Source organism: Vigna angularis, chromosome 1, assembly GCF_016808095.1.
Source record: "Vigna angularis cultivar LongXiaoDou No.4 chromosome 1, ASM1680809v1, whole genome shotgun sequence".
NCBI classification, from domain to species: Eukaryota; Viridiplantae; Streptophyta; class Magnoliopsida; order Fabales; family Fabaceae; genus Vigna; species Vigna angularis.
The window spans coordinates 20,255,413-20,279,845 of NC_068970.1; the positions used below are offsets into that span (position 1 = coordinate 20,255,413).

The following is a 24,433-nucleotide window of genomic DNA, read 5'->3' on the forward strand; positions in this document are numbered from 1 at the left end:
ATTAGTATATTTTAAAAATATTATAATTAAAGGACATTAGTGTATTTTGAAAACTGAAAAACAAAACAAAATACCAAATTCAATAAAATAATTAACTTCATATAATGATTTCTCATCAAAACGCGTACCAGAAGAATCGGAATGAGTTTATTTTTATCATTAATTAAAGTTATATACTTTGTCAATACAACACAATATTGATTGATTGATGTTATATGGTATGCTATCTATTATTAATCCAATTAAATTTAAATTTAAACAATTAACTGTACGTGGTATTCGGTTAAAGTAAGAAATGAAGGCAGAATTGATACGGCACAAGGCATGCATGAAGACTGAAATAGGCAGTAACTCATGGAGCAGAAACAAAATAAAACAAAAACTCAATCTTTCACCGTCCCGGTCTCCCATGTGAAAGAAGCCACCGAAAAGTTTTATATACTTCATGTTGCTATTGACATTTGGTGGAATGTGGCAGAAAAAAATAGTAGAGGACCCCACATGGCAGAGTAAACAGTGACATTGAATTTGAAACTCAACTGCTTCTTCTGATTCTCCATATCTACCTTCCAATCCGTCTTTTCCTCTGTTCCTTTAAGATAAAAATGCATTCATCCCTTCTTAAAACAATCCACTATTAGAGTTTTTATCCCTTTTCGCCTCCCTGTATTTGCGTGCCATCCAAGCACTCCCCTTTTCACCCTTTGCACTCAAAAAGCTAGTCCCAGGATCACACACAGTCACAGACAGAAAGAGAGAGAAATAGCTATTGCTCTGTGGTTGACTGTGTCTTCATGGGAATAAGAATCCACAAAGTGTACTTCAACTGGGATTCATCCGATTCCTTTGTCTCTGCTGATTCATAATCTCCTTAAGGTGCGTTTTCTTCTGTCATAAATTCTCTTTCTTTTACTCCTTTTTTCCCCTGTCTGCTCTGGAATATTATTTTTGTCTATCTGGGGGCCTTCATGCTTGCGGTCTTTTCAATCTATAATCAACAACATAGATGGTGGGGTTGGTGGAAGTTTTTTCTTTTATGCATGTCCAATTATTTGAATTTCTCTTGAAGCAATTCAATTTGAGTCTATTCATTATCAAGCCTCATAGGGCGTTGCTTTAAGGGAAAAACACAGAAGAAAGAGCCAATTCGGTGCTGCAGAACTGAAGACATTTGAGCTAATTCGTACGTTTGACATGGAATCAATGCCTTTCTTATTTCCTTGCTTGAAGAACTGCTTGATTGATTAATCTATTTCTGAAACTGTGACATTATTTGATCGTTCACACAAATATCCCGCTGATTGGATATAATTTTTCTTGCGTTTTCAAAATGTCTTCAGAAGAACATCTTAGCCATTCTTCCTTGAAAATTAGACACATGCATTTAGCAAGCTTTCTTACAAGTCATGCTAATTCTCTCTATTCATTTAATATTTTATTTGTCAACCTCCACCCCTCCTTTTCTTTTTCTTTTTATCATTTTCCTTGGTCTGTCATAGTGTTTAGGATCTGAGAATCTTGGTAGCATGTGATTCCCACAATAAGAGGTGATATGGATTTTTTATTCCGTGATCTATCTACTCTTCATGATACCTGCTTTGCCAATGCAAATGTAATACCTTTAATATCACTGGTTTGTAAAAGTTTTGGGATCACAACATTTTTTCCTCGAGCATTTATTTGTGTACGATCTTTTAATTCGTTAATAGTTCTGATCATGCTACATTTGAAGATTGAATTGAACTTGAGGTCTTGCTGTTTCAGAAGAGGTTGTACCAACTTGCACCAAATAATATTGCATGGGTTGGTTTACTAAACTGCTCAAGGGATCCAACCGTAAATATTCAGGAGGAGGATATCATGGGAAATATGAAGAGGACAGATATTCAGACAATCATGATAATTCAGCGGTAATCACACTTTCTGCTTCTTGTAAAAAAATTATCATTATTTCAACTTATCATGTCATTTTCTAGCACGATAGTTGCTTGAACATAACACAGCACTAGTTCCTTTCGGATTTGGTCTAAAGTTATGAATTCTAATAGTCTGAACTGAGAGCAGGATGATTTGACGGAAATTGAGAAAGAAGAAATTGATCGGGCAATAGCACTCTCTCTTTCAGAGGCAGATCCGAAAGGGAAAAGAGTTATTGGTGAGATTTATGCTTTTGCTTTTTTATGTATCTTGTTAAAATCAGGAATTCAGTGTGCCAGGTTACCTAAAATGTATACTCTAAACATAATGCATATCGATTTATTAAGTTCTTGTGTAACAATCTAAGTGTCTTGGTGTCAGTGATCAATTATCTCAATTAAAATATAATTCTAATCTATACCATAATCAGGATTTGTTGATTCTGATGCTTGGTTGAAAAAGTACTGAACATATTTTTTATATGGTTAGAGTCCATTAAAAAGAATCTGAAATTTCATTTGGTAAACTTGTGTTTGGAAATGGATTCCTGATTTTTTTTCCCCTGCTAAATGCCTCATGTTTTTGCCTCTCAAAACCAGAGGACGACTCTGAATCTGAAGATGATGAACTGTGTCCACTTGACGATGAGGAAGACAATCGTGTTGGGGAAGTTCAGCAAGACGAAGATGACCATCATGCTCAAATTCAACAGGATGAAGACAAAAATCTTGATGAATTTCAACTTGAGGAAGATGAACAACTTGCCAGGGCAATTCAAGAAAGTTTGAGCATCAGTTCTCCTCCTCGATCTGACACTGATTCTTTATTTCAACCTCTTGCAAACTTATTCCCACCTGTTTACAGGTACCTGTGGAAAAGATGATACCTTTTATCTGTAGTTAGAGCCCAATTTCAAATACCACATATGGAAATTGCCAAACTTCACTGATTGTGGTAAACAGAGGGGGACAAATTATTGTCCTCATTAGTAAAATTGCTTTAATGGAACACATGCGGTAACCTGGTTTTTGCAAAATGTGCTTGCAGAACTTGTGCTGGTTGCAATGCCGAGATTGGCAGTGGAAGATTTTTGAGTTGCATGGGAGGTTTTTGGCATCCCGAATGTTTTTGTTGTCATGCTTGCAAACTTCCAATCACTGATTATGAGGTTAGATTCTTGGGTTGATTGCTATATGCTTCATGAAACTCAATTTGAACACATTTAGCTTTCTTCTGGAATTCAAAAATGAAGATCTTTAGCTTCTTTTTTTTGTTAATATGATTGTAAATAATGTTTACATCCGTATCTATTTGCAGTTTTCAATGTCTGGAAATGGCCGTTATCATAAATCCTGCTATAAGGAGTTGCATCATCCGAAATGTGATGTTTGCAAAAACTTTGTAAGTAATGGCAGTGAGTTTTCTCTTACAGATTTTTAGTCAATTCATTATGCCGGTGTTTGATTAATGGTTTCAATAAAATTTGATTGGCATACAAATTTCACTATATCATGTGTTTTTTTGGAAGACTATGGATATTGAGCCGTTTTCAAAGTTAAAGTCATTTTACACACTGTTCATTGCAGATCCCACCAAACTCAGGTGGCCTCATTGAGTATAGAGCACATCCTTTCTGGCTACAAAAATATTGCCCATCGCATGAGCGTGATGGAACTCCTCGTTGTTGTAGCTGTCAAAGAATGGAGGTCAGTTATAACAGCCTCCAAAACATGTGATCATTTCTTCGTGTATCCCATTTCTCATTCCTTTCTCTGTCTTTCTTTCGCCTTTTCATATCTGATATGAAACTTTCCAATCAATGCAGTCAGTGGATGCCAAATATCTGTTGCTTGATGATGGCCGAAAGCTGTGTCTGGAGTGTCTTGACTCAGCTATCATGGATACCCATGAATGCCAACCTCTCTATGTTGAGATACAAGAATTTTATGAAGGTTTACATATGAAGATAGAGCAGCAAATTCCTATGCTTTTGGTTGAGAGACAAGCACTGAACGAAGCCATGGAGGGAGAGAAGAATGTAAATGTTAACGTTTTGAACATTCATTCATGAAATTTTCCTTTCATTTTCTCTTCTCTACATCATACCCTTCTATTGTCCTGATTTTTGCATTGCTTTTTGAGTGTAGGGTCATCACCACTTACCTGAAACTAGAGGACTTTGCTTGTCTGAAGAGCAAACTGTTCCCACTGTAGAGATCTCTTCTTAATTTCAATCTTCATTAATGGTTTAAATTCTCAATAAACTATCTCTATTCATCAAGCAGTGGTTTATACTCTTTTCTTGTAATTCCAGATTTTAAGGAGACCAAGGATAGGGGCAGGATACCAGCTCATAGATATGATAACTGAGCCTTTTAGACTGATCCGTCGATGCGATGTGACAGCCATACTTGTTTTGTATGGCCTTCCCAGGTATCCTTCTGATGCCTACTATTTTTATGAACTCGAGTGTTTGCATTTGGAGTTCACTGTATAAATTCAAGAACTTTTTATGTTCATAGGCTATTGACTGGATCAATCCTGGCTCACGAAATGATGCATGCGTGGCTTAGACTTAAAGGTACCATCATCCTTCATGTGATCAATGTGGAAAATTTGTATTTTCATTTCATAGCGCTAAATTAGACAGATTTGTGGGGTTATGGCAGGCTATGGCAATCTGAGGCCAGAAGTTGAAGAGGGAATTTGCCAAGTCTTGGCTCATATGTGGTTAGATTCAGAGATCTATTCCAGCTCTGGGAATGAAGGTGCATTACCATCATCATCGTCTTCTGCTTCTTCCTCATCCTCCTCCTCACCTTCATCCTCTTCATCATCTAAGAAGGGCAAACGTTCTGACTTTGAGAAGAAACTTGGTGAATACTTCAAACACCAGATTGAGTCAGATAGTTCATCAGCTTATGGAGATGGATTCAGAGAGGGTAACCAGGCAGTGCTCAAGTATGGCCTTAAAAGGACCCTTGACCATATCCGAATGACTGGTAGTTTTCCATATTGAAAAGCGGTTCAGAGTGAGCAATTCATTTTCATGAATAAAGTAAGGAATCTCAACTGTTGATGAGAAAATTTAGGAGTTAGTGATATATTATGCACAAGCATATGATATCAATGGTTATTTTCATCAATGAGTGAGACTTCTTACTTTCTCTCTAGAGGATGGACTCACTTAGAGAAACCAAATGGAGAAACATGATACAATCTTTTTTCCTCTACAGCAACCGATATATCAGCTTTTTCATTTAAATTAAATAGGATGCAAAGATTCAAAAAGTATATAATTTTGACATTACACCGGACTAAATAAGGAATCAAAAAGGCTCCTGTTAGTCTCCGGTTGCCAAAAGTATATTTTTTCTCTTTTTCTTTCCAACGTTGTCTCTTATATTCTATATGTGTTACAAAATACCTTGCAGCAGTTGAAAATGCACAGGATTTTAAGTTTCTATTTACTCTCTGCGAAGGAAAAAGTCATTTTAATAACTTTTTTTGACAACTGTGTTAGTTTATAATTAATCCGTTTTAAATATATGAACTAATAAAATAGTGACACGTAATTGTAAAAAAGTTATTAAAAAAAGTTAACTTATCTTGCTAATGTCCTTTCAAATATTGATTTGATTATCTTAATAAAAGAGGTAAAAAGAGGTTGTGCTTCGTTTGTTGAATGTAAATCAATAACAAATCGTTGGGACAATCTTTCACCTTTCAAAACCAAACTTTCTTGCTCTATCTTGAATTCAGAATGCTAATCTTTTACACAATGAATTGCATTTAAATCCAAACCTAGATGGAAATTTCTTTTATGTCCAACCTCACAATATGAAAAGCAATAAACAATGTTGCAATGAAATGAAGTCCGTTATGTATTTCATGAATTCTCTACAATTCACCTTCGTGAGATCTAACGATCAGAATCATCAATTCTATTTTAACAGCTTTTATCTCCTTCATGCTCTCCATTTCAAATTTTGATAATCATGTTATTAACGGCAACTTATTGAACACACCTTATATATTTTATCTTAATAAATTAAAATTATTTATCCAAACACACTAAAATAAAATAGTAGATTGTTAAATATTGCTTATATTTTATGCAATGATAGCTCATAAAATATTCAATACTTTCTACGTGTGCAAGAAAAATTAACAATAAATAAATGGTTTAGAACTATTAATACCTTCATAAATAAATAAAAATCCTTTTTAAAGTGCCTTTTCAATTTCTAAAATGTTGGGATACAAACAACCTCCCAGTTAAAAGAAGAGGCAGATATGAGTTTATATACTCCATTGGTAAGAGGTTTTTGGAATGGTACCAAAAGCAAATTCGTTAAGACTTGACCTAAAGTGGACAATATCTCACTAGTGTAGAGATATGTTCAATTATACAAGTTAATCTCCCACCATTTTATCATATCCATTTTTTAGACTATTCTCATCATCATTCTAAATCAAAACATTTAACTCATTCATTTCTAATATAACAATCTGATCACAACATAATAATTACTTTACAAATAGTATTCAAAACCTCATCCATTTATCATAGTCTTCTCATTGACATCATAAGCATGAAACAATAATATTTTTAACTTTTACTAACTTCTATTACCATAAATAGTTATTTTCGAAAAGCTAAAAGTTGACAACTTTATGAATTGAGTTACTCACAACTAAAGACGAAATGCAAAGTATCCAACAAAACAAAAATTCAATATATTATAGGTTAAGTTAAGAGATCACTTCTCTTAATCGTTTTCACTAAGATTTATGACTAAAAATAAAAAAATAGAATGAATAATTCTATAAAATTGATAAAAATTTACACTATTTTAAAATCCAATCGATTTAAAGGATTCCCGAATTCCTCAATTTCACGGTGCAATTAATTTCTAAAAATGATGAAAATTTTTAAGAGAAGATGGATAAAGATAATGACATGTGATAACATGAAATTGAGAATGATGTTCAGGTACTGTGATTTGTACACGGGCACTACAATTTGTTAAATTTATTTTATACTTTTTAAATAATTTTTATGATTTGTTAGTGTGAAAATGATTTTTTTTTACTATCTACAGAGGAGATTTTATTTTTCAATTTTATCTTTTTAATAATTATTTTTTAAATTCAAATAAAAAATTATTTTTAATTTTATTTTTTAATAATTAAATTTTTAAATTCAAATGATTATTTATAATAAAAAAATATTTTTACAATAAAAAATCATAAAAATTATTTATAAATTATATTTTGCAAGTTAAAAATTACATTATATTTTTATTTTAATAATTAAAAATCATTTCATAATTAATAAAATTTTTGCTATAACATTAATGGAGGGAATTTATTTTTAATTTTACTTTTTTATGACAGTTTTTCTAAAATTTGAATAAAAAATTAACTTTTAATTTTATAACTATTTTTTTAATTCAAATAATTGTTAAAAATGTACCCGCTTTTTTATTATAGATAATTCGTTTAATTTAAAAAATAACAGAATTTAAATAAACAATGATTTAGAAAGATAAAATCTGTTATTTTAACTTAAAAGATAATTAAATATAAAGATAAAAATAAAAATATAATTATTTTAATTAAAAACAAAAATAAAAATATAATTATATATAAATAATAATATAGAAATTTATCGGTAATAAAAAATTTAACAGATAGGCAGGCACGTGGACCAGTATGAACATGATTGTAGCATGGTCGTGGCGAGGGATGCTTACCAATATGTGATTCCAAAACTGATCTATTTCCTTCTCCTTCTCACTTCTGTCTCTCTGCTACAAATCCAAAAACCACCAAATCGCGGGTAAAATAATCCTCATCTGGTTCTTCACTTTCTCACTTTTCTTCATTGCAATTTCACTTGTGTCTCCGTTACTTGCATTCATTTCACTGGATTTCGCTTCTGCTCTCGCAGTACCAAATTTAATTTTCCCGAGCGAGTTCTAGGGTTCCCGTTGCCATGGACCAGGCCGAATTAACCACCGAACTGGTACTTTCCGATCCGTTTCCTCTCTATTAGTTTCTTCGTTCCTCGATCTGATCGCAAAGTACCGATTGTGCTCGATTCCATTTGGATTTAGTTCTCGTGCATTTTATTCTGTTGGTTTTCGATGTGGTTTGAATTTCTTCACTGGCATTGTGTCATGTTTTCTTGAAGGTTCTGAGTAGGGACATTCCATGGGAGACCTATATGTCCACGAAGCTCATCTCAAGCACCAGCCTTCAGCTCTTAAGGCGCTATGATCACCGATCAGAGAGTCACAGAGCACAGTTGCTCGATGATGTAATTTTTTTCAATTTTTTTTTGGGAAAGTAATAGTAAATTATAGTTTGTTAATTGTTGTGCTGAACTTTTAAACTCGATTTGAATGCGATTTTGATTTGAAGTGGATTCAATTTGTGATTCCCAAGTTTGTTGTCTATTGGTATTGAAAGTGCAAGCTTGTTCGTTGTGTGGCAGGATGGTCCCTCGTATGTTCGCGTGTTTGTTCGTGTTCTGCGTGATATTTTCAAGGAAGATACTGTAGAGTATGTTTTGGCACTGATAGATGAAATGCTTGCAGGTAAATTGTTGAAATTGGTCCATTTTTTTCTCTCATTTGTTTGTCAACAGTGTAACAACCTTAAATTATATTTTGCAGCAAACCCCAAGAGAGCAAGACTGTTTCATGACAGTACTCTTGCAGATGAAGATACTTATGAGCCTTTCCTAAGTTAAGTCTTTACTCAAATATGTTTTTTTGTTCTAATTAATTATTAGATTTCTTTGTTTTGGAGGTGAGACTAGCTCATGTACAGTGTATGTTTATCTATCACACACACACGTTAAAATCTCTCAATAATACACTATATACAGTTCAGCATTTTTGTTTCAAATAAAATGTATTTGTTACCGTGTTCATTACTTCAGCCAAAGTTTTAAATAAGTTCCACATTCCTAATATATAACTATTTTTGTGTTGAGTACCGGATACTTTGTTTTTCAAATAACAAGTTAAACATTTTGGTCCATTCTGATACCTACTAGTTCTATAATACATGTGTTGCTAGGTTGAAGTATGTTTCCCATTGAGTGATGATACACATTAAATTCCTTTTATTAACTATATTGACAACCCATTAAAAATGTCTAATCCCACGCTCGAGATGTATATACCTCGGCGTGAGGGGTGTGTGTTGGAAGTCCCACATCGACTAGAGATAATGTCAATTCATAGTTTATAAGTGGGTGTAAACCTCACCCTATAAACCGGTTTTGTGGGGTTGAGTTAGGCTTAAAGTCCACTTTTAACAATATGATGGATAATTATAATGACAGGATACGCCATTATATATGATGGAAAACTATCGGCTGTCATGATAATAGAATAGGTTGAAAGTTCAAAATAAAGATAGAAAAAATACTTTAGGGATCAATTAAAAGAATCAATGTAATAGTGGGGAAAAAATATGAATAAATATTTTTTTTGGGATTTAAACCAAAATTTATATATTATTAGGTCCCAATTTTAATTCTTTTTTATTGGGTACTTAAAACAAATATTAGTCATATATATACTAGACCTAAAACTTATTTCAGCCTCAGCAAAACGGTTTTAAGAATTTTCTTTGCAGGGAGTCTAACCATTGATGATAGTATCTGAGTGTATGTAAACTAGTGCTTGTGGAAGATTATGCTTTATATGGTCATCTGTACTCTAATATTATACCTTTCTTTTGAACAGAGAAACTGAAAGTCAGTCGCTTTTAATTACATTTCTTTGTCATTTCTTTTACAGAAGATCAAATGCTATGTACGCTTGTTGTTTATATAATGCCATGTCATTGTCTTGGACTTCGAAAATTTCTTTGTACTTCAAATTTGTGATATTCAAAAAATGAGAAAATTTTTTTTTATCCATCTTGCAGATTGCTCTGGAAAGGAAATTGGTTCATACAAGAGAAAAGTTGTAAGATCCTTGCTTTAATTGTCAGGTAATACAAACTCGAGATCTTTTCACATTTTAATTCTAAAAAACTTCTCAGACTTTGATTAAATATCAGATTCAAGCTGTATAAGTTATTGCCTTACAAGTTATTACAGAATTTCACCCTTTTCTGATAATAGTGTCAGGCCAAAAAATCAGAATGGTGTTGTGTCTAATGGAGAAGCATCAAATGGAAAGAAGCCATTTACCACTATTGATGATGTTTTGATAGGATTAGTAAAATGGCTTTGTGAACAGGTATGCGATACTGAAAATTGTTTCCATCTCTCTAGATCCACTGGATAATAGTAATTCACAGATATGTTGACAATGCAACTAATCTTATCAACTTAGGCAGGAAGCTGCCACAATCACTTGACGTGTATGAAAATTAAGTTAGATTTGTGATTGCACAAGTGTGGCATTATTTTCTGAACGTGAACACTAAGTTATAAATTGTACCACAGAATCAATTAAACTACACTCATTAAGATTGAACTCAGATAAATAGGAAGTTTATGAAATATTCTGAAGATGTTAAGGATCCCTTTCTACCAAATATGCATGCTTTCTTACGTTCATCTATGATTGATTTATTAAATTTGTAGTTGAAGAAACCTTTTCATCCTACTCGTGGAGTCCCAACTGCTATCAATTGCCTAGCAACACTGCTTAAGGAACCTGTGGTTAGGTCTTCCTTTGTTCAGGCAGATGGGGTCAAGTTACTTGTGCCATTGATTTCACCAGCATCCACACAACAGTCCATTCAGGTAAGTTTGTCGGACTCTACCTCTGAGAATCTGAAAATCTGAGTAATTGAATTTTTCCGTAGTTGGCCTATACCAATAGGATAGGTGTGCTTGGGTAAGCATGGTATATCTAGCTATGCCTGTAATACTTGCTAGAAATCGAAGAGTCTGTATTGCATTTAGTAAGAGACGGATAACTTATGCTTGGTGCTTTTTACCAAATAATGATTGTTTTGATCAACATTGATAGAGTGATTTCTGATTTCAGATTTGTTGGCTTAAATTGAATTATCACTTAAAAAAATAAAATGTTATTGATGAAGTTATTTAGATTTCGTGGGTGATTTTTTAAGGATAGACAAAGTGAACTTAATTGATAAATTCCTCTGTAACAGCTTCTTTATGAAACATGTCTGTGCATATGGCTCTTATCCTATTATGAGCCAGCAATTGAATATTTGGCTACTTCAAGGACCCTTCCTCGACTTATTGATGTTGTTAAGAGCTCTACAAAAGAGAAGGTATTGCTTATTGAATTTATCTGCATCTCATTTCTCTCTTATAAACAAAATGTTGTTCACATCTCTCTATTTCTTACAATATCATCAGTAGTTTCAGACTTATTGTTCTTTTATAGCTGTTAGCTTAATTTGTATTAACTTTCTGCTATATCTCTGTCTGTATTAGTAGCAAGTAGATATTTTTTGTTTATAACTTACTCTGGCATAGCAGTCTAATGTTGGTACACTTGATTTACAAGGTGGTTAGAGTTATTGTGCTGACTCTTAAGAACTTGATGTCAAAAGGGACATTGGGTGCTCAGATGGTTGACCTTCAGCTGCCACAAGTTGTCCAGAGTTTAAAGGCACAAGCATGGAGTGATGAGGTCAGATAATTAAGACCTACACTACGTTAATTTCCTGTTGAACTTGTGTGCAAATTTATAGCAGGTGCCATGCAGAGAAAAATATTTTTGATTTATACCTTTTGCTATTTGAACCTTAACCGTAAAGTTACTGTCTTGTGACCTCACAATCAGAGGTTCAATTCCTGAAAACAGTGTCTTGCAGGATTAGGTATTATGCACCTATGCCTACCCTCCCCAAACCCCATCAAGTGGGACGGGGAGTCTTGTGCTTTAGGTTGCCCTCTATTTACATCTTGCTACTATTGAAGTATTTGCTATCAGAACTAATATTTTAGTTTTTTTGTCATCATAGTCAGTGTTTTTATATAACATGGCCTTTGCAATATTATGTATTATTTCTTGTCTTATGTTGTCATGCCGATACCATAAACAGTTAGATACACTTGCTGTTATCTGTGACTCATCACCCTTTTAATGGCACTTACCATTTGATGTATGCACTTAGGAAAGTCAGATTTACTGTTACAGCAGAATTTACTTATTGGAATGATATGATGCTTCCTTTCGAGTATTTATTCTTACTCAATAGATAAGTTGTGATTTACAACATGGTTGATGAAATTTGATTAATCTGTGATGCATTGCTTCCTGGTTACACAGTGACTCTTGTGTTGGGCATAACAATAGCGTTGTCTCTGTTTTCTATTTGCACTGTAATGCACAAGTGTACATGAACCCTTATGCATGATACACCAATCATGCTGCTAACTTTAATACACATTCTGGAAGGTTCACCGGACATCAGTTTTTGACTATTCTAAAGTGCCTTTTCCATTCTCTCCTTCATTTGCTTAAACTATATGTGTGTGTATTGCTTGAGATTTATCACATTATCTTAAATTACAAACTTAAAAATAGATAGCTCTTTTAAACCTCTATTATTACATTTCCTTTTGAGATAGCCTATTTTGTATTGCTAGCCCAATATTTCTATTGATTAGAAAAGTTTGTATAGGACTTATTGGAGGCACTGAATTCTCTGGAAGAAGGGCTTAAGGATAATATTAAAAGACTAAGTTCTTTTGATATGTACAAGCAAGAAGTTCTCCTTGGCCATCTAGATTGGTCTCCCATGCACAAAGATCCCTTATTCTGGAGAGAAAATATAACCAACTTTGAAGAAAATGATTTCCAGGTATATGTGCATTTCTTCCTTTATGCTTTAATTTATTTCTTATTTAAGCAAACATGAAAATTTAGGCTGAGGAAATAACAAGGGCTTCAGTTGCTTGTGACCGTACTAATTTCTGTTATTTCGTATAAAATTGGTATTCTCAGATTGTGCTCATATTTGATAGGTCCTTACAATCAAGAACCTATAGAAACCCAGTAACACCCACTCACACTGAATAACCTCCTTGTATTACCAAAGAATCAAGAGTACAAGATACACTGTGTGCCCGAGAGCTTAACCTCCCTCCAAAGAACTACAAGAGTTCCCGCCAAACAATAACACTTCAAAACTCTCCTCTCTCACCAACCAACCCACCCCTTTTATACTGACTTACCTAACTGCCAGGCAGTTAGGCTGGGTAATGTTTCTCCTTCTACTAGATACAATTAATTCCCTAACAATACACCCCTTCCCCAACAACCTTGTCCCCAAGGTTGAAAAACTGCTCTCTTTTTTTTTTTTCTTTTTTTATTATATCGCCCCATCTTCCAACGGAGGCACCCTCTTCTCACCCACAGCCTTCTTTAGTTGGGGAACATGAAATATTGAGTGTATTCTTGCTGTCTCGGTTAATTGTAAATGAAAATCTACTTTCCCCACATGCTGTAACCGTGCAGGGAGCTTCAGTCAATTCACCCATCATGTCACCTCTTGTCCCCTGTTCCACTACGCACATTTCCCAAACCCGAAAAACGTGGTAGTGCGCCTGCAACACGGTTTCCAATTCTGCTTTCTGCCCCTCCGTCAAATCCACTTGCCCCTCACCGTCCACCTCTTTCTCCACTTGGCCCATATCCCAAGCTATGACCCATGACTCAGCATCTGTCAATTTTAATAAAGATTGAGGCTCCACCAGCTGTCGGGCTAACGCTGGGTCTCCTTGTATCTTCACCTTCTTACCTTCCACGATATACCCCATTGTCATTTCCTTCCAATTTATCATCACCTCCCCCAGTTTAGCTAGCCATTCAACCCCCAATATGATGTCTACTCCGCCCAGTTCGAATAAATGGAGCCTCTCCTCAACCACGGCCTCCGCCAATCTGATCTCTACATGCTCACAACACCCTCTCGTCTCTTTCCGCTGTCCATCCCCCAAACTCACCTGATAAGGGGGCGTATCATTTATGGGTAACTTCAGCTCTTCCGCAAGTCTCCGACTAATAAAGTTGTGGCTGGCCCCGCTGTCGATGAGGACTAGCACCTCCCTGTGCCCAATCTTCCCCCTCAATTTCATCGTCTTCGGTTGGGTTAACCCTCCGACGGAACACGCCGATAGCTCCATAGGTTTTGAATTTTGATCTATCCCTTCTTCCGCTTCGTCATCCTCATCCTCCGCCAACAGCAAAACTCGCAGACTCTTCTCCGAGCATCGGTGGCCAGGAGCAAAGGGGCCTCCGCACCGGAAACAACGACCCTCTTCTCTCCTTTTAAGAAATTCCGGATACGGTAAGTTTCGCACCGTCCGTCCCCGATTATCGGCGCCTCCGGTCACACTCCCTATCGAGTTGCTCGCCGGCATCGCTCCCTCTCTCCTAGCTGATCCATTGCCTTCCGTTCCCCCTGTCCGGTTTGTGGACTGGCGTTCGGTTTCGCCACGTACTACCGACCCTATCATGCGCGACCCCGATGGGTTAATTTTCATCCCGTTCCAGCCCCCTCCTTTCGCCCTCATTATCGCATCTTCTACATCCCGCGCGATCCTGATCGCAACCATGAATTCTTGAGGATCTTGAATGCGGACTTGTCCCTTGATGTCTTCTCGCAGTCCAACGAGAAAAAACCCCATCACCAGCTCCTCCGATAACCCCCGAGTCTGACCTATTAATATTTCAAAGCTCCGGACGTACTCCTCCACTGATCCCTCTTGCCGCATTGTCGCAAGCTGTTCAAACACCGATCCTCTGGATCCCCCTCCAAACCGATTTACTAACGCCATTTTTAGGGCCGTCCAAGAACGAATCTTGGCTTTTTCCTTCCAAACATTAAACCAGTAACTCGCGCTGCCCTCCATACTAATATACGCCAGTTCCACCTTATCCTCCTCCGCCACTTTTTGAATGTGGAAGAAACGTTCTGCCCGATTAATCCAGCTGTGAGGTTCTTCCCCTTCGAACGATGGTAGATCCACCCGTCTTCGCCAATTGTGTGGTATCCCCCCATGATCAAGTCTTCCCCCATTATCATTCACCGAACTGTCACTCCCTTCAGAGTTTCCTTCGTGATTATTCGTTCTCACCCCCATCATCTGCATCATCTGCTGTATATCTCGTCTCACCTCGGCCGCTTCCACCTTCATCCCCTCCATTGTAATTTCCAGTGCCTCCATTCTTCCTTCCATGGCTTTATCCGTCAACCCAATTTAATCCGGCAGGTCGGACCAAATGATAGGTCCTTACAATCAAGAACCTATAGAAACCCAGTAACACCCACTCACACTGAATAACCTCCTTGTATTACCAAAGAATCAAGAGTACAAGATACACTGTGTGCCCGAGAGCTTAACCTCCCTCCAAAGAACTACAAGAGTTCCCGCCAAACAATAACACTTCAAAACTCTCCTCTCTCACCAACCAACCCACCCCTTTTATACTGACTTACCTAACTGCCAGGCAGTTAGGCTGGGTAATGTTTCTCCTTCTACTAGATACAATTAGTTCCCTAACAATATTGGGTTTCACCTTGATAGAAATGGTGGTTATGCACTAATACTAACTGGCTGGCTAGAGTGCTTGTGTAATCTATGAAGCTTGGACACACCTCTTCAATGGTGTGTCCCTGGGTATGACATATACCAGACATCGACACCTGTATGACACGTATTAAAGTGTCTAATTTAGAAAACATATTTTTGGGTCTATGACAACTCTGACAATGTGAATAAGGGCAGATACCATGATTTTTATTCTAAGTATCTATTATAATTATAGAAATAAGGAACAAGTTCTAAATAATGAAGAATGTTTAGATTATATATGTATTATTAGGATGTTTTTGTTCATTCTCCTATCGTATCTTTATTCAATATAGAACTTTTTGAACTTGTTTGTTTTTCTTTAGATGAATCTCGGCTAGAGTGTTCTTTTCGATGATGATTATTAAGAAGGGGATGCAATGTCTCAAATGAATTAGATTCTCTTTTCACTTTTTGGATTTTGGATAGATGGATTAAATTTATTTTTTGTTTTAGGTAACAATATGTTCAGATTTTTTTATCTGATTAACTTTTTTTTCATAGATGATTTTGACTATGTAACTCTTGATTGTGAATTTAAATAATTCATAATGATGTTCAATACACTACATACCACACACAGAGACACCCCTGTGTTGCTGTGTCCGGTGTCTATATCAATGTGAGTGTCTGTGATACCTCTCTTATACTTTTCCATTTAAGACGGTAGGGAATTACTTGATGTGTTCCGTGATAGAATATGACCTCACACATAGGACTTAGTCTCAGCATTACGCAGTTGATTGTGCAAGGTATATATGTTTTGTTTCTTATAGTAATTGTGATGGTATCAAAATGGATGGTGTTTTGCAAGCTGTGCAGACATGACATGAATTTCAATTGATAATTGGTGTGTACTCTGACGCTTTTGTTAGAAAAATAGGCTTGAGTTCAAGAGAGGGGTGAATTAAACTTGAAAAGAATTTAGAAAGTTTTTATAAATGATTGAACGGTTAACTTTGAACAATAAACAAACCATTTTCAGCTTCTAGAAATACTACTTTTAATGTTCTTTAATTTTCCATAACCCTGCAATATGTATATAATTCAGATGAGTTGTAAGAGAAAAGAAGAGAATAACACCAAGAATTATAGTGTTCATCCGCATCTGGTTGTTGAATCACCTTGATTAGACTAGTAGACTAATTTCAAGTTTTTAGAAGCACCTTACAAGAAATTTAGTACAACACAAGATCTTGAATCCTACTAGATCTCTTACAACCTTTTGTGAACCTTTCACAACAAAACCTTCTTGACAGCCCTAGTCTAGAACAACCAACAACAAAGAAAGCAATTTGGAATTGAATACAATTAAGTTCAAAAAATAACTCCCTCTAGAAGCAATGCTTGGTGATCCTCAACAAAAATGAGTTGCAACACTTAATCTTGATCTTTAGAAAGATTTTTCAGAATCAGAACTCCCAAAGATAGTTTTTCGGTCAACTAAAAGTAGGATTCTGAAGTTTAAATAAAATGTTGGATAAAATGCTATTTCGGGTTTTCTTTTTGAAGAGAAAAGATAGAAAATAATTCCGATGAATTGATATTTTCAACTGGTTGAAAATCTATTTCAATTGATTGAGAAGTGAGAAATTGGTTTTCAACAGAAGTTTCAGGTTTTTAACCAATTAAAAACTTGTTTTAATCGATTGAAATGCTATGCTTGTGTTTTCTACCAAGCTATGAACATTTCAACCTTCTAAAACAGATTATAATCAATTGAATTCTTAACTTTCCTTTAGACCCAGTGAATTCGTGTAAAAACTCTTTGGAAACAATTTTAGCACAAAATATCAAGATCAGGCATCACACCCTCACTCAAACAAACTCTAAACCTAAGAATTAAAACTCAACTAGACTCAAACAATAAAATCATCCAATCTTTATCAAGGTTGAGGCAAACTCCATTAAGTCATTCATCTTGAAATGGTTGGAAACATCAAATCATATCTTCTAATCTAAGTTTTCATTGGCGTTAATACATTGTAAATGATTGCAGCTGACTGAATCTCTTCTTTGTCAGTGTCATTAAGTTATGGTCAAAAGAGATAAATATGTTTAATTAATTTATTTCCTTATAACTATCATTTTGAGTCCTAAAGCGTTGCCGGTAAAACTTATTCCGTGGTCCAATATCATTTCTTTTTATAAAATCAAATAACTTTTAAACAGTTTATGGTTCTGTGTAGCGGTATTGTTACTTGATTTCATCGTGTTAGATAAATACTTTTGGTGTTTGTAAATTAAATAGATATGATATTCATCTCAAAGTAAATATACATTATACTGTACGAAATATAGAAAATCAATGTTAAAATGTTTTGTTCCTTTGAGTAGTGTGCTCGTGGATCCCATCAAATGAGATATGCTTGCTTACTATAAAACTATTTTCCTTGCTATCCATTTTGATAAAGAAAAATATTTTTATAGCGGGAACGGGTGATTATGCTATATTAAGTGCCATTTGATAATGCTAGAAAGGAAAGATGATGATAGTGTAATCGTGCACCCTCTATCCTAAACATTCTACTGATCATCTTCTATTTATTAATACTATCTTCATCTGTTACAGATCCTAAGGGTCCTAATAACAATTTTGGACACTTCTAGTGATCCAAGGACTCTGGCAGTTGCTTGTTATGATCTTTCACAGTTTATCCAGCATCATCCTGCTGGACGGATAATTGTGACAGACCTCAAGGCCAAGGAACGGGTGATGAAGCTTATGAACCATGAAAATGCTGAAGTTACTAAGAATGCACTACTCTGCATCCAGCGGCTTTTCCTAGGTGCCAAGTACGCAAGTTTCTTGCAGGTTTAATTCTGTTTTGTACGTTGGTGGCCTACTGGATGCACTTAATTCCTTCAACTTCACTGCTGTCTCAAATATTGGGTCGGTTCTCGTGTACAAGGCTTATTCATTGCTTTAGTAATTAATTTATTGTGTATGGCATATTAAAATTTCGGTTTCAACAGTAGAACAAATTTTATGTGAGAAATAAGTATTCTGCTGCCGAATAAAAGAAGTTTTGTAATTAAATACTCGAACTTGTGCTTGTAGTTACGTTGAATTTGTTAGAGAACAACATTTATTGTTAAATATGAGCTATCTGAATGAGTCGAGGGGTCAATGGACCAAATAAATGTTTATTTTATAGGTTTATAATGTTATATATTGTATTTTAGTTACTGACAATTTCTTTTAGAAATGTCGAAGTGTAAGTCAGAAATAATTATATATTAACTAGAGAACTTGGTGATGATTATACAAAATGGCATTTTCATTTTTAATTTTAAAATAGAAAATTAATTTTTAAAACTGATGTTCTATTTTTTTTTATTTTTTAAATAGATATCTATCCATATCTTTAATAAACATCAGTCACATTCATTATAATCTTTATTTTGTTTAATAAAGTAATAGTCATCTTTATTATGACTTTAATAAACTATAAATTCCTTAATTTAAAATCTTCTCATTCAAATTTGATTATAAAACCACAATCCAACAAAAACCCAATAACACAATTTAGTACAATTACATCCCATAAATCACAATTTCTACACTGCAACGACAATAATTCAGTAGCATATAACCAAACCATAATAAAATTTCAATTCATCTTCTAGTCATGCAACACCTTTCACAACAAACATTCAATCAACTCAAATTCACACTTACAACAAATGAAAATTTCACCAATGAATTATCTAAATTCAAAATTGACTCAAATTTTAGCTTATGTCAACTTTGAAGAGACAACCTAAAAATTTGAAAAGTCCCAACTGACTTCGAACTCACAAAACCTCTACCTTAACCTATAGACAATGAAAAGACGATCGAACCCAACCAACAAAACACTAGTTAACAAAGAGTAAAATTAAAGATGCTAGAAGTACATACAAACTCAAAAAGACCTCACACACTTTCCAAAAGAGAATAGGTGTGAAAAGGAGATGAAATTTCAACTTAACTGAAAAGATATTTCATTTATTTTTCCTTTCTTTTTACTATTAAACCAAAATAAAGTATAGAAACAATTTCATAAATTGTGATAACTGCTTTAGAACCACTCAAATTGTGTCAATTATGCTCATTCTTCCCATGTTTTACAATAGTTATCGTAAGCTAACTCTTTTTTCGATTTAGTTTTATTCCTTTCTTAACCCTGAACACATACTTTATTTAATATTATATTCTATAATACACTTATTGATGAACTCTTTATTGTCTGTTTTTACTTGAATAATTTTTTTTATCTTTCTCCTCAATCTCTTGTATCTTATACATTTTCCTCTTACTTACATCATATCATTCCCTTTTATCTCCTATCTCAATCTTTTCCTTCTATGTCTTGATTTTCAATGTCCTTAACAAACTTATCACTGAAAAAATAACAAATGAATGATAAATATAAAAAACATAAAATAAAAATTTAAGGGACTAAATGAAAAGAGTAATAATAATAAAAAATAGATAAACGTATAATTTAGGACTTAAAAATATCAATATCCAATATTTTTTTTATCAATGAAATTTCCTTTATTAAAAACCATAAACAACTTCATAAATTTATGATAAAAACATATTATATTATATGCATATTCTTAATATCCGTTCTTCATTTATTTGTTCTTTCTACCAGTGAAGGTAACTTTTCCATCGATTGTGATAACAACAATTCGTTTTAGCCCTTCAAAGTGTAAAGGATAACCTTATTGTGGGACTATACAATTTAGTGGTGCTACACTTTCAACTACAATTATTTTGGGAAACAAACAGCCACTCTCTCTTAAATGAAAGATGTTTTTTTCAAAATTTACCATAGGTTCACATAGTGTTGTAAAAACCTAACCCGACTCATATTCAACCAATTCAACTCATTTATTAATGAGTCGAAAAAATTTAGACTCGGTTTGACCCATCCCAAGTTGGTGGGTTAAATGGATTAACTTACTAACTCACTTAACTTTTTTTTATCCTCTTCTTTCAAAGACCAATTTATATAAAAAAATGTTTTACATAAATATAATAAGAGTTTGAGTTGTAATGTTTTATTTATTCGAATAATTAATTAATTTCATTTCATTAAAAATATATAGGTGGGTTGATCTAGCTCACTACAAGTTTAACTTGAGTGAACCAAGTTCTTAATAAGCCGAATCAAAATTGACATTTCAAAATTTTTTTTCAACCTAACCCAATCCAAACTTGTAGTAGATCAGGTTAACTCACAAGTTTCTAACCCATTTTTACATCACTAAATTCACATAGGATATTAGTTAAAAATGTAATTAAATAAGAAATTGTAATGGAATTGTATAAAAGATGACAGAAAATAATTTGTTTGTTTGTAAATTTGATATCATTGAAAAGAAATAAAAGAAAATACCCAGATTCCACCACTTCTGCAAAGGAGCATGCCATTGAATGTCAATAAATTGATTTTGTTTTCAGTTTCTCAATAATGTTTCATGAAAATCATTATTACCACGTGGCTCACATATCCAGAAAATGCTGTTGGAACTGTGATCTACAATTTAGATCACGACAGAAAAAAAGAATGTACTATTTTTCTTCTATTTAAATTACCTAAGAATATCTAATAATTATGTTTTGAATGTAAGTGTTTATCATATAAAATTATGTATGAGTTATTTTAACAATTTAAAAACAAGGTTATGATCTTTTGTAAGTTGAGTTATTTTTTATAAAATATTTAATAATCACTGATATAAGTTAAAATATTTTTTAAATACATCTCAAAACAAATACCTATTTATAAAATGAATTATAATTAAACTTCTTCACTAGAATAAAGATACCAGATTACTTTAAAACAAACTAAAGCTGGTGATTTAAAAGTTATGTATTCACAGGAGATTTTTCAAGTGATATTATACTTGAATATTTTAGTTAAGATTTTGAGTTTAATGGATATAAAAAATATAGTTAAAAAAGGTTTTATTGGTCTGATTAACCAAATTCTTCTATAGAAATTAATCATAAAAAGTTAATAAATATTTCATTCTAAATAGAAAAAACTAATCAATCAAAGCCGACATTGCATGTTATCTTCCTCTTTCTTTCGTGCATGTTCTTATCACCTTGCTTTAACTTTAGAGGGTAAAAAGTGCAATGGATGACTTACCAGTAAAAGTACAATTCTTAAGCCAAAGCAACCATTTTTTGTTTTCAAATGAGCTCCAAATCCATTAGCGCTTAATTTATTCGGGATAATTAAGATAATTATTTGAGTGTTCAAAACTATAAAATCATAAAGGATTCATTCAATAAAAAATAAGAGTGGTAAAAATTTATAATTTTGAATAAATTTTACTAAATCATATTCGATAAACCGTACGTATGATAATATATTCGCTGGTGATTTAGTCAATATGTATGAAGATTCTAAACTAGAATATTCTATGTGCTCCTTTTTTTATTAAATTATTTTGATATAAATATTTTTTTATTATCTAGATTTATCGTATTCATTAGAAAAAATATTCTTTTAATATTATTAAGAGTAAATTAAATATTTTTTACAGTTAACGTTTTACTTGTACATAAATAAAATGTAGGAGCCTGAAAATGTAAGACTATTGGGTCCTGCAGCCTGGTCCAAGAAGCTAAGGACACTAGGACCTTAGAAGAGGTCTCATTTTCCAACTCTGAGTTCTTCATCCATTTCCTCTTTTTCTCTCTAAGTTCAGCTTCACTTTCTTATTCTTGCTCTGATTTTTCTCTACTTTTCCACCACTTCCCACTGTTGTCGTTTACGGAGTTGAGAGCTTTCCCTTCATCCGATTAGATTTTCATTTTGGACGGGTAAGTTATCTTTTTCTGTTTCCCCTTTTTCCTTTGAACCTAGGGCATGCAATATTCTAGTTGCATGTAGTCAATGGTTTTTCTCTCTAGATTCTCTATCTATTCTAACTCTAAGAGATGTCTTTGTACCCAATCTGACGTTTTGTAGATACTGTTGAACTTGCTTCTGTGCAAGAGTACTGTTTTGGGGTTTCCTCTAAAGAGTGTTGTGCTTGTAACCCCTAAGGTAAGGGTAACTAATTATTTTTGTATGAATTTATTTTATAAAAATATATGCATATGAATGTTGAACTGGTGTGCTCTTGTGAAACTTGTTTTATGACTTTTATTGTATTGGGTGTTATAACTGAAACTGTGAAATTGTGCATGTTGTGATGTGATGAATTTAATCTGTTTTGAATGAGTTTGTTGGCTGAAATTGATCTTGTTGGAAGGTCTGGAGTAAGGGTTCTATAATAGCATGTATATGGGTATTAAATAGATGTACAGGTACTGTTTGAGGTTGCTGTGAGAGGAAGTGAAAATATTAAAATTAGGCATTTCAGATTTAGAGCATAAGAGAACATGGTAGATAATTTAAATAAATTAATTGTTAATTGTTGAGAGCCTTTCTTTGTTGGTAGGATAGAGGAACCTTAAAAACCTGAGTTGACACATCCCTCATCATAGAGCAGCCTTGACCTGGTCCAGTCAGTTGTGACTAGTCATATGTGCTGGCGTCGAAGGTGAGTTTGATGCGTTCAGACATCTGGGTCATCTCCGGTGACCAATTGGGGTAAAGAAAGATCTCTACTAGGATGAAAATAAAATAAAACAAGTTGATTGTAGATGCATAAAGTTATCATGTGTTAATTTCTAGTAAATTATAATTTTAGGAAATCAGTCACTGTGTGTTTGGAATTTAAAGTAAGGATCCATATATAAATATATATATATATATATATATATTAGTTTAATATAATATAAAAATATATATTTATAACGTTACGTATCATATATATATATATATATATATATATAATAAAGTAAGGATAGTTGTTTCTTATATTGAAACGAGTTGGAGCTGTTTGGTTCTTGGTATTGATTAACTTAGATTCAATTGTGGAGATGTTATTTTTATAATTTGTGAGTGGTGAGTAATGTATATTGTTGAGATTGTGTATATGTTGATTGTGGCAGAAAGTATATGATTACAAAGTGATGAAAGTATGATCCAAGTTATAAATCAAGTTTCATCTGTGTAGGATCTCTTGGTGAGATCCTTAGTGTTTTAGAATGAAAGTAGGAGCTCAGTCTTGGGGGTCATTCTGATACTCCAATGGCTAATCATACTCAAGTAGAGGGATTAATCCATGTGGTGAGGAGTAGCAGGAGGTCTTAGTCTTGGGGGCTTCTAGTATGCCTCAAGGCCCGGAACAGGCTAACCTTGTGAGTGTGGCAGGGTGGGGAACCCAAGTTTCATAAGTCACCACGAGTGCAGGACCCGCCATAGCTTGACTATCATTCTAAGTCCGGACTAGTCAAGTCTAGTTTATGACATGTTCCTTTGTATGGTTTAACTTGCTTGGCTTAAAGTATTTATTTGATGAATTGTTTACTTTAATATAGTATGCTTGCTTGTGAAACTAGCTCACTCTTGCTTGTGTGTTCGTGCTTTGTTTGGGTATGTTTCCTGTTGCAATGATCATCCTAAATTGGATGTGAGCAGATGAAGAGGAGGTGTCTGTGGAGCAAGCGCTGGAAGAAGGTGATGCTGCAGTTTATTATGTCTAGGATCTTGATTAGTAGTATTATTCTAATGATAATTCACAGTGGTTCTTTATGTTTAAGAGACCAACTCTGATTTTATTTTGGATGTAACCAATATAGTCTGTTATATGTCTCTAACTGCTTTCCAATATTATAACTGAATGACGTCTTTATTATATATACATGTCGTATATTATGGGGATGTCACACTTAACCTAGGGAGAACTGGATAAAATGTAAGTCACATTAGCAGTAAAAAAAATCCAATACTAAAAGTTACTTGTTTTGTTACACTCATTCTCTTGTGTAATTTTGACAATTTTTAAACTATATCCTGTTCC

General features: G+C 33.8%; 2 protein-coding genes and 1 long non-coding RNA gene across 6 annotated transcripts; all 3 read left to right on the forward strand.

Moving 5' to 3' along the window:
• Window positions 1-549: 549 nt before the first annotated feature.
• LOC108319148 (protein DA1-related 1) lies at window positions 550-5,301 on the forward strand. Of its 4 annotated transcripts, none has more exons than XM_017550182.2 (13): window positions 550-876; window positions 1,100-1,183; window positions 1,765-1,910; window positions 2,065-2,155; window positions 2,517-2,781; window positions 2,965-3,085; window positions 3,235-3,318; window positions 3,504-3,623; window positions 3,743-3,955; window positions 4,065-4,127; window positions 4,232-4,350; window positions 4,440-4,498; window positions 4,587-5,301. In XM_017550182.2, the coding sequence occupies exons 3-13, from the start codon at window positions 1,800-1,802 to the stop codon at window positions 4,934-4,936; spliced, it is 1,596 nt and encodes a 531-aa protein (XP_017405671.1). In that variant the 5' UTR covers window positions 550-876; window positions 1,100-1,183; window positions 1,765-1,799; the 3' UTR covers window positions 4,937-5,301. The 4 variants fall into 4 exon arrangements, with proteins under 4 accessions (XP_017405671.1, XP_052727404.1, XP_052727403.1 ...); XM_052871444.1 differs by having other exon boundaries at window positions 1,108-1,183; XM_052871443.1 differs by lacking the exon at window positions 1,100-1,183 and having other exon boundaries at window positions 1,768-1,910.
• A 2,325-nt stretch (window positions 5,302-7,626) lies between these two features.
• LOC108319170 (V-type proton ATPase subunit H) lies at window positions 7,627-18,655 on the forward strand. The gene is made up of 12 exons (XM_052878472.1): window positions 7,627-7,762; window positions 7,874-7,948; window positions 8,117-8,242; window positions 8,420-8,522; window positions 8,601-8,671; window positions 9,866-9,933; window positions 10,067-10,184; window positions 10,535-10,696; window positions 11,071-11,196; window positions 11,436-11,561; window positions 12,559-12,738; window positions 18,084-18,655. The coding sequence occupies exons 2-12, from the start codon at window positions 7,919-7,921 to the stop codon at window positions 18,330-18,332; spliced, it is 1,359 nt and encodes a 452-aa protein (XP_052734432.1). The 5' UTR covers window positions 7,627-7,762; window positions 7,874-7,918; the 3' UTR covers window positions 18,333-18,655.
• Window positions 18,656-22,132: 3,477 nt separating this feature from the next.
• LOC128194197 (uncharacterized) lies at window positions 22,133-24,274 on the forward strand. Its single transcript, XR_008245516.1, has 3 exons — window positions 22,133-22,343; window positions 22,492-22,569; window positions 24,052-24,274. It is a non-coding gene; the product is annotated as an uncharacterized LOC128194197 (long non-coding RNA).
• Window positions 24,275-24,433: the final 159 nt, after the last annotated feature.